We start from the raw sequence: 10,536 nt of genomic DNA on the forward strand, positions 1-10,536 counted from the left end.
CCGGGCTGGATTTGAACCCACCACCTTAGGTGTATGTGGCTAGTGCCCTAGCCACTTGAGCCACAGGCGCTGAGCCAGGTGCACTCATTCTTTAAAGCTTCATGTAACTATAAACATCATCAATAATCAATAATGATTCTTTTGATAATAATTATTATAACATTGACAGGCTTTTGGTTTTCCTTCTTTATTCTTTTTTACCTTTTTTTTTAACCAGATACCTGCAAAGAATAATGAAGAACTTGACAAGCAAAACTGACAAGGCTTGTTGTTGCTCCTCTAACCCGTCTGCCATTTTCTGAACACAGTGTAGCAACTGGATCCTCAGAACCTGTAGAATATTATCAGGAAGCAGTGATATTCCTGGAGGCACATCATCCACCCTACAATATAAAGGGAGGAAAATAAGAAGGACTTTGAAATATAGGAAGAAAATCTCTGGCACTTAAATGAACTCCATTTTCAGCTCATATTCTAAAGATGTTCTTTTATTCTTATTCTTTTTTTTTTTTTTTGAGACAGAGTCTCAAGCTGTTGCCCTAGGTAGAGTGCCATGGTATCACAGCTCACAACAACCTCAAACTTTTGGGCTTAAGTGATTCTCTTGCCTCAGACACCCAAGTAGCTGGGACTACAGGTGCCCACCACAATGCCCGGCTATTTTTTGGTTATGGTTGTTGTTGTTTGGTGGGCCCAGGCTGGATTCGAATCCACCAGCTCCAGTGTATGTGGCTAGTGCCCTAGCTGCTTAAGCTATAGGCACCGAGCCACCTTTTGTTATTCTTAATAGATACTCTGTGCCTTCTTGCCTGCAAGGCATCACCATATAATTAGATTATTAGAGCAGAGTGGTTAGTCTTACTTGAAAAGAGGCTTACTGAAGAGACAGAGAGAAACAGAAATAATATGACGAATTATTTTCAATTATACTTTTTTTTTTTTTTTGAGATAGAGGCTTTCTCTGTTGCCCTGGCTAGAGTACAGTGGCATCATCATAGCTCAGTATAACCTGAATCTCCTAGGATGAATTGATCCTCTTGCCTCAACCTCATGAATAGTTGGGACTACAGAAGCATGCCACCACACTGACTAATTTTTCTATTTTCTCTCTTTTTTGGTAGAAAGGGATCTCACTCTTGCTCAGGCCGGTCTCAAACTCTGACCTCAAGTGATCCTCCCACCTAGGGCTCCCAAAGTGCTAGGATTACAGTGGTGAGCCACCATGCCCAGCCAATTATACTATTTTTAATGAAAATATTCAGAATATGGCTGGGTGTGGTGGCTCACGCCTATAATCCTAGCACTCTGGGAGGCCCAGGCGAGTGGATTGCTTGAGCTCTCCAGTTCAAGACCAACTTGAACAAGAGTGAGACCCCCCCAAAAAAAGTGCAAGTCTCCATCTCTAAAAATATCTGGGCATTGTGGCAGGCACCTATATGATGCCACAGCACTCTATCCAGGGTGACAGACCAAGACTCTGTCTCAAAATAAAAAAAAAGGGAAAGAAGGGAAGGAGAGGGGAGGAAAGAATAGGGGAGGAGTGTAGGGGATAAGATCCTTTTGCTCAAGACATGGCAGTTAACAACAGAGGAGTGGAAAGGGGAGGGAATATTCAGACTATGAATTAATTTACTTTCAACTTCGAAATATTATATATACCAAATATCATGTATACTAGAATGTATGCCATTTCCAAAAGAAGCAATAATTACTGACAAATAAAAATAAAGTAACTATAACAAGTTTAATATTTGTCACCTGCTTTACTAAACATCATTAACCTACCTAGACTCCCCAAGCCATGTGATCAGAAGAGGGACAAAAGATAACTAGCAAAGGGAAAGGAGAAAGATAAGAAGGAAGGGGGAGGGAGAAGATAAAACCCTAAGCATGAAAATCAATAGAAGATTTTTAAAAAGAATATTCAGGCTCGGCGTCTGTGGCTCAAGCGGCTAAGGCGCCAGCCACATACACCTAAGGTGGCAGGTTCGAATCCCAGCCCTGACCCGCCAAACAACAATGACGGCTGCAACCAAAAAAAAAAAAAAATGGCCAGGCGCTGTGGCGGGCACCTGTAGTCCCAGCTACTTGGGAGGCGGAGGCAGGAGACTCGCTTGAGCCCAGGAGCTGGAGGTTGCTGTGAGCGTGATGCCATGGCACTCTACCCAGGGGGATAGCTTGAGGCTCCGTCTCAAAAAAAAAATAAAAAAAAGAATATTCGAATGCTTTGTGACAAGCGGTTTCTGTGTAAGAAGACTATATGGTTCCTTAAAGGCAAATGCCAACATCAGATGTCAGCGGCTCCTCTGGTGTGTCTCTCATAATAAAAATACACACCTAGATTCAAAGTCTAAAGAGCTAGGTACTAAAGAACTATAAAAATGTACTTTATTTTAAATGTACTATTGCTATAGCCTAAGAATCTTTCTATGAGCCAATAAATACTAATGTCCCTATCACCATGATGAAAAATTTCTAGGGGCCAGATACAGTGGCTCACACCTATAATCCTAACACTCTGAGAGGCCAAAGCAGTGGACTCTGCTTGAGCTCGAGTTTGAGACCAGCTTGAGCAAGAGCAAGACCCCATCTTTACTAAAAATAGAAAAACTAGAAGGCATTGTGGCAGATAGTCCCAGCGACTGGGGAGGGTGAGGCAAAAGGATCACTTGAGCCCAAGAATTTAAGATTGCTGTGAGCTATGAAGCCACCACAGCACTCAACCTAGGGCAAGAGTGACACCCTGTCTCAAAGAAAAAAGGAAAGAAAGAAAAGAAAAATTTACAAATTTGAAGGGAGCTTCCTAAAGAGCACCTACAATTAGATGACACTTACTCTTTACTACAGTAGTCTGTTCTTCAGATCATACAGTCTCTGAAGTATGACTAGAATTTTTACACTTGAGTAAAAGGCTATTTGGGTAAATGCAGACAGAAAAAGTTGAAGCACATTATATAAATACACAGAATAAATGTAATTAGCTCCTTTCTGAACCATCCTACAACATAAATTAAGAAAGGGTTTTCTTTGGGTTTTGGGTTTTTTTGAGGTGGGGTCTCACTCTGTCACCCAAACTTAGTATAGTGACATGATCATGGCTCACTGTAGCTTTGAACTCCCAGGTGCAAGAAATCTTCTTGCCTGAGCTCCCAAGTAGGTGGCACTATAGGCATATGCCATCATGCCTGGCTAAGTTTTTTAATTTTAGAGATGGGGTCTTGCTATACTGCCCAAGCTGGTCTCAAACACGTGGTCTGAAGCAATTCTCCCACCTTAGCCTCCCAAAGTGATAGGATTAAAGGCACTAGCCATGGCATCCAGCCAGGAAGTGTTTTATAAAACGATCACTTCATTTTAAGTAAATTACACAAAAAATAAACCACAAAACATACTTAAAAGAACATCAAATTCTACAGCCAAGTAACAAATGTTTCATTTTAGTCTGGGTATACTTCACTTGTCTTGGATTCTTTCATTCTTTTAGTAGTAGCACCAGAAAATCTCTCATTTTCAATATATACTTTTTTTCCTGCTAAAGAGCTAAAAAGAGGTGGTCAGAAAACCCAGAGTAATCTCAAAATAATGAAAATTGAAGTATACCTTATTTTTAATACTAGGTTAAACCATTTCTCCCCACTTTCCTAAAAATATTATCAATAAGGAAGAAAACATTAGATTTTCTATTTTTTTTTTGGAGACAGAGTCTAACTATACCGCCCTCAGTGGAGTGCTGAGGTGTCATAGCTCTCAGCAACCTCAAACTCTGGGGCTTACTCAATTCTCTTACCTCAGGCACCCGCCACAATGCCTGGCTACTTTTTGGTTGTAGTTGTCATTGTTGTTTGGCAGGCCCAGGCCAGGTTCAAACCCGCCAGCCCTTGTGTATGTGGCCAGTGCCCTAACAACTGAGCTACGGGCACAGAGCCAGATTTTCTAATATTTTATCCTACTTATTTTTAAAATTAAGGCTCAGCGCCTGTGGCTCAAGTGGCTAAGGCGCCAGCCACATACACCTGAGCTGGTAGGTTTGAATCCAGCCTGGACCCGCCAAACAACAATGATGGCTGCAACCAAAAAACAGCCAGGCGTTGTGGCGGGTGCCTGTAATCCCAGCTACTTGGGAGGCGGAAGCAGGAGAATCGTTTGAGCCCAGGAGTTGGAGGTTGCTGTGAGCTGTGATGCCACAACACTCTACCCAGAGCTTGAGGCTCTGTCTCAAAAAAATAAAAATAAAAAATAAATTAAATTAAAAGTATTTCCCTTTGTCCTTGGTCATCTCATTCTCTATTTGCACATGATTTTAAATAAATAACTAGATAGAAAAAAAGAAAGTAGCTTCTAAGAAGTTTTCTTTCAACTAAATATTATTATAAAATTGGGGCTTAGGACATGCCTTATAGATAAATTTTAAATTTTTGGTCATGCTCTTAATGTTGTGTGAGCATTTAAAAATATAGAAGATGGGCTCGGCGCCTATAGCTCAACCAGCTAAGGTGCCAGCCACGTACACCTAACGTGGCGGGTTCGAATCCAACCCGGACCCGCCAAACAACAATGACAGCTGCAACCAAAAAATAGCCGGGCATTGTGGCAGGCACCTGTGGTCCCAGCTACTTGGGAGGCGGAGGCAGGAGACTCGCTTGAGCCCAGGAGTTGGAGGTTGCTGTGAGCTGTAATGCCACGGCACTCTACCCAGGGGGACAGCTTGAGGCTCTGTCTCAAAAAAAAAAAAAAATGGAAGATGTTCCCATTTCTAGAAGGACTCTACTGTCTATGTTCCTTTTACTGCAATTTCCTACATTCTACAAATCTGTTGCACTCCTTTGTTTGGCTACTGAATATCTATTATATCACAGGAAGAAGCCTAGCTTAAGGGTCAAGGCTTTAAATTCTGGTAAAAGCCATCTCTGCCTTGCATTATGAATTCTCAAACTTAGAAATTCTATAAAATCAGTTTACTTTAAAGGACAATTATCCATGTGTTTCTTCACACCAGAAAAGACTAAGCACCAATTAGAGGGTTAGAACTTTCAGCCTCACCCCTACCCCATCCTCCTGGGAAGAAGGTAGAGGGAGGGGCTGGAGCTCAACCACATAATGAATGATGTAATAAGACCCCAATAAAACTCTGGACACCCAAGCTCAAAAAGGCTTCCTGATTAGTAAACACATTGACATTCAGGAAAGCAAATGCACCCTGACGCAACATGCATAGAGCATAGAGATTCTGCATCCAGGACCCTTCCAACCTTGTTATATGTGTTATTTTACAACAAAGGTACGATCATTAAGTGTGTGCTTTCAGCAAGTTCTTGCAGTCAGTGCAGTCAGTTGGAACCTGATTTGAGATAGCGGAGAGAACCCTGAATTTATTGCCAGTTGGTTAGAAATATAGGTGGCGCCTAAGACTGGCTGATGCCTGAAGTGAGAGCAGTCTTGTGGAGGACTCTGTCCTTAACTTGTGGGATTTGAGTAGTGTCAAAAATGTGAACTGCAGGACATGCAGTTGGTTGTCTCTCACCAAAACAGAAAAAGGCTTCTAGAAGATAGGTCTAGTATTGTCAAGAAAGACTACTATGATCAATTAGTGATATCTGCCATGAGAACATGTTACCAAACATGTAACGTAATTGCTAACCTTATGATATGTCATCAAAAAAACTTTCTGTCAAAATTGAACAAACTCATCCAAGGTTAAGAAATTAGTGTTTCTACATACCTGGTAGGCAGCCTTTCAAAGTCAACATCTAAAAATTGTTCATAGCTAGAAACAAAATTGTCCAACCATAGCTTCAGGTAATCTGGATCTTTCTGAAATAAGAAAACCATTATAATATTAAATACATTTATCAAAGGAAATAATAAGAAACAATAATTTATTATTTCTATTAAGAAATAATTATATGGCTTGGCGCCCGTAGCTCAAGCAGGTAAGGTGCCAGACACATACACCAGAGCTGGTGGGTTGGGATCTGGCCCAGACCTGCCAAACACAATGACAACCAAAAAATAGCCAGGCATTGTGGCGGGTGCCTGTAGTTCCAGCTACGTGGAAGGCTGAGGCAAGAGAATCACTTAAGCCCAGGAGTTGGAGTTTACTGAACTGTGATGCCATAGCACTCTACCCAGGGCAACAGCTTGAGGTTCTGTCTCAAAAAAAAAAAAAAATCATTAAATTAAATTTTTAAAAAAAGGAAGAATAATATGAAATCTCTAAGTGATATTTAGGAATATACATGTACTGTTTTAAAGTATGTATGAAGTATAGTGAACCTTCAAAGGGCTTGCTATTGTCACTCAAAGAGCTAAAGTCCTTTTTTTTGAGACAGTCTCACTTTGTTGCCCTCAGAGAACAGTGCAATGGCGTCATAGTTCACAGCAACCTCAAGCTCTTAGGCTCAAGCAATTCTCCTGACTCAGCCTACCAAGTAGCTGGGACTACAGGCGCCCATTACAATGCCTGGCTATTTTTAGAGGTGGGGTCTCACTCTTGCTCAGGCTGGTCTTGAACTCGTGCAATTTGAGCTCAGGCAATCCATTTGCCTCAGGCTCCCAGAGTCCTGGGATTACAGGTATGAACCACTACAACCAGCCAAAGAGCTAAAGTTTTAATGTCCTTTTAATGTTTGAGATTCTAAACAACCTGCCCTCCTATATCCCTGTGACCTTATCCACCATTACTCAGTACTGCAATAGCCTGTTGGCTGGTCCTGAGACATAGCAGACAGGTTCCCGACACTAAGGCTTTTGCACTGGCTGTTTTTTCTACCCAGAATACTCTTCTTCCATGTACCTGGGAGGGACACTAGCTCCCTCATCTTCTTCAAGTCATTCTTTAAATAACATATTCTCAAGAGGCCTATTTCTTACTATTGTTCTTAAAATTTCGAACCTTCTTTTTTTTTTTTTTTTTTTGAGACAGAGCCTCAGGCTGTACCCCTGGTTAGAGTGCCATGGCTTCACTGCTCACAGCAACCTCCAACTCCTGGGCTCAAGCGAATCTCCTGCCTCTGCCTCCCAAGTAGCTGGGACCACAGGCGCCCGCCACAATGCCCAGCTATTTTTTGGTTGCAGCCATTATTGTTGTTTGGTGGGTTGGGGCTGGATTCAAACCCGCCACCTTAGGTGTATGTGGCTGGCGCCTTAGCCGCTTGAGCCACAGGCGCTAAGCCGTAAATTTCGAACCTTCTCACTGTCCTTTACTATATTCTGTTTTCCCTAAGATCCTTTATCACCTTTAATTATACTCTTTAATTTTACTTATTCATTTATTGTTTGCCACTTCCCATATGATATAGGTTTCACAAGTGCAGAGATTTTTATCTTTTTGTTTCCTAATGGATACTATGTGCCTGAAACAGTGCCTGGTACTGACAAGGTGCTAAATAAATATTTGTCAATGAATTAAAAGGAAGTGTAAAATGCATAAATAAAGTCAACTTGGAAATTAATCATTAACCTAAACATAAAACTGAAACCAACACCTTCTAGAAAAATAGAGTATGTTTACTACCTGGGGATAAACAAATGTTTCTTAGATAGGACATAAAAAATCATGAACAGGCTCGGTGCCTGTGGCTCTAGTGGCTAAGGTGCCAGCCACATACACCTAAGGTGACAGGTTCAAATCCAGCCTGGCCTGCCAAAACAACAATGACAGCTGCAACCAAAAAATAGCCGGGCGTTGTGGCGGGCGTCTGTGGTCCCAGCTACTTGGGAGGCTGAGGCAGGAGACTCGCTTGAGCCCAGGAGTTTGAGGTTCCTGTGAGCTGTGATGCCACAGCACTCTACCCAGGGGGACAGCTTGAGGCTCTGTCTCAATAAATAAAATAAATAAAATCTATAAAAAAAAATCATGAACAAAAAGAAAAAAGATAACTGGTGTTAATCAAAATTAAAAACTTCTACTCACCAAAAGACATAATTAAAAAATAATAAGACAAGCTAGATGCTGGCTGAAAATATTCTCAAGGACTTATACTGAGAATATGAAGATCTTCTATAAGTCAATAACAAAACAACAAACAACTCAAGTTTTTAAACGGGCAAAAAGCTTGGACATGTCACAAGAGGAGATATACTGGTGGACAAATAGCATAAAAATAGGTGCTTAGTATCATTAGTTATCAAGGAAAATGAAAATTAAAACCAAATGGGATACCATTATATACCCAACAGAATGGTTAAAAGTAAAAAGACTAACCATATCAAATGTTAGTGAAGATGTGGAGTAACTGTAACTGTCATATATTACTGGTAGGAGTATAAAGTGGTATCAATGGCCAGGCACAGTGGCTCACACCTATCCTCCCAGAACAATGGGAGGCCAAAAGGATCGTGTAAGCCACAAAAAATTTAAAAATCAGACTCAGCACCCATAGCACAGTGGTTACAGTGTCAGCCACATGCTGGTGGGTTCAAACCCAGCCTGGGTCAGCTAAACAATGACAACTGCAACAAAAAAATAGTCCAGCATTGTGGCAGGCACCTGTAGTCCCAACTACTTGGGAGGCTGAGGCAAAAGAATCACTTAAGCCCAAGAATTGGAGGTTGTTGTGAGCTGTGATGCCACATCTCTCTACCCAGGGCGACAGCTTGAAACTGTCTCAAAAAAAAAAAAACTTAAAAATCACTCAATGTGGTGGTACATGCCTATGGTCCTGGTTAGTTGGGAGACTTAAGTAGGAGGGCTGGGGTAGATCATTTAAACCCAGGAATTCAGGGTTACAGTGAGTTATGATCATATTACTACAGTCCAGGATGAGTAACAGAGTGAAACCCTGTCTCAAAATAATAAGACAGTAGAACCTCCACAGTTGACCCCCTCCCTACACTGACCACCTCCTTAAGGCGGTCTAATTTTCATAAACCAGACATGCACTGCACGTACATTTCAGTACAACAAACCTAGTTCCTTATGTTGACCCCCCTCTGTATGTTGTCCAGTTTGTTACAGCCTCCTGGCGCAGTCAACTTACAGGTTCCAGTGTGTGTGTGTGATCTTAAAAATTATGCTCAATGTTTTTCCTTTGCCTCCTCAACACTTTTTTATGACAAATTTCAACATGTGATTTAAGAGTCTCAGTTAGTCATTAGTATCATTGCTTAAGCACTGCTCTTGGACAATGGGAACTTAAGTTATTTCCCTAAAATAAAAGCATTACACTACCAATCAAAATCTAAAAGAATGTTCCTTGAATATACAGAGACTGATGACCTTTTGTGTATTTGTTCCTTCTATTAATAACTGCTCTTCTAAAAGCAGTTTGTAAACTACCACTATCTACATCATCACTGAGAAATTAGGAGGAAGAAGTATTTTAGAAAAAGAGCTATCTTTTTTTTTTTTTTAGAGACAGAGTCTCACTTTGTCGTCCTGTGCCATGGCATCACAGCAACCTCCAGCTCTTAAGCTTAGCCAATTCTCTTGCCTCAGCCTACCAAGTAGCTGGGACTACAGGCGCCCGCCACAACGCCTGACTATTTTTTTTTGTTGTTGCAGTTTGGCCAGGACTGGGCTCAAACCCGCCACCTTGGTATTTGGGGCCGGTGCCCTACTCACTGAGCCACAGGCGCCGTCCAAAGAGCTATCTTTTGTGAGAAATTTTCTCAAGAGTTTCATCACTTGCTTTTTACATTTCCAACTAGGATGTCATTCATTTATTCATTTATTGATTTATCCATTCAAGACAGAAGTCCAGAAATACCAGTAGCTAGAGTTGTCCTTATCATCGTTCTTCTCTAATATAGCAGATAATTACCTCATGGTAAAAGATACAAAACAGTCACACAACATCATAAAGAATTAATGCATTTCTCTTCATATTTTATTTAGGAATTCTGATAGTATCTGGTCAGGCTACCAAGTGTTTGGCAAGCAGAGTTCACCTAAAAAAACTGAGCAGCTATAAGGAAAGAAATGGTATTTAAATTTAGAAATGTTCATTTACTTAGAAGTAAAACACAATTTTTTGAGCATAGCAGGAATCTAAAAAAAAAAAAAAAAAAAAAAAATCTCATTTATACCTCACTTTACTTAACAGTCTAAAGAAAGAAAGACTACTGGCTGGGTGCTGTGGCCCATGCCTGTAATCCCAGCACCCTGGGAGGCCAAGACCGGCAGGGCCTTTACTTTCACTTTATTATCCAGGGAAGATTCAATTTTCCGCACTTTATAGGGTAGGGGAAAAAAGCTATAAAGATACCTAACTTGCCTAGAATCATACAGCTAAATTGATAATGCCAGAATAATACAAATAGACATGAATCCAGGATGTGCTCTTTCCACTACACTAAAATGGCTTTAAACAATGTAGATGAACAAAAGGAGCTTTATTGGGGAAAAGGAAATGGGGAGTTTAGTCAGGATCAGTAAACTCAAGGCCGTAAGAAGTTAACACCAAAAGCAGCCACATTCCACACAACCTGAAAAAAAACCCTTTAAAAAATCTGTATTCCGGCTCGGCGCCTATAGCTCAACCGGCTAAGGCGCCAGCCACGTACACCTAAGGTGGCGGGTTCGAATCCCCAGCCCGG

General features: G+C 41.0%; 1 protein-coding gene across 9 annotated transcripts in view; it reads right to left on the bottom strand.

Moving 5' to 3' along the window:
* Positions 1-10,536, bottom strand: part of NBEAL1 (neurobeachin like 1) — a 223,551-nt gene that overhangs the window by 188,476 nt on the left and 24,539 nt on the right. For all 9 annotated transcript variants that reach the window (XM_012802289.2, XM_023510403.1, XM_023510402.1 and 6 more), the window contains exons 3-4: positions 5,720-5,811; positions 222-383 (exon numbers count right to left, since the gene is read on the bottom strand). In XM_012802289.2, the coding sequence (XP_012657743.2) occupies positions 222-383; positions 5,720-5,811 (254 nt within the window). The remainder of the gene's footprint in view (positions 1-221; positions 384-5,719; positions 5,812-10,536) is intronic.

The sequence above is a fragment of the Otolemur garnettii genome, unplaced genomic scaffold, assembly GCF_000181295.1.
Source record: "Otolemur garnettii isolate 467f Iridium unplaced genomic scaffold, OtoGar3 scaffold00013, whole genome shotgun sequence".
In the NCBI taxonomy this organism is placed as follows: domain Eukaryota; kingdom Metazoa; phylum Chordata; class Mammalia; order Primates; family Galagidae; genus Otolemur; species Otolemur garnettii.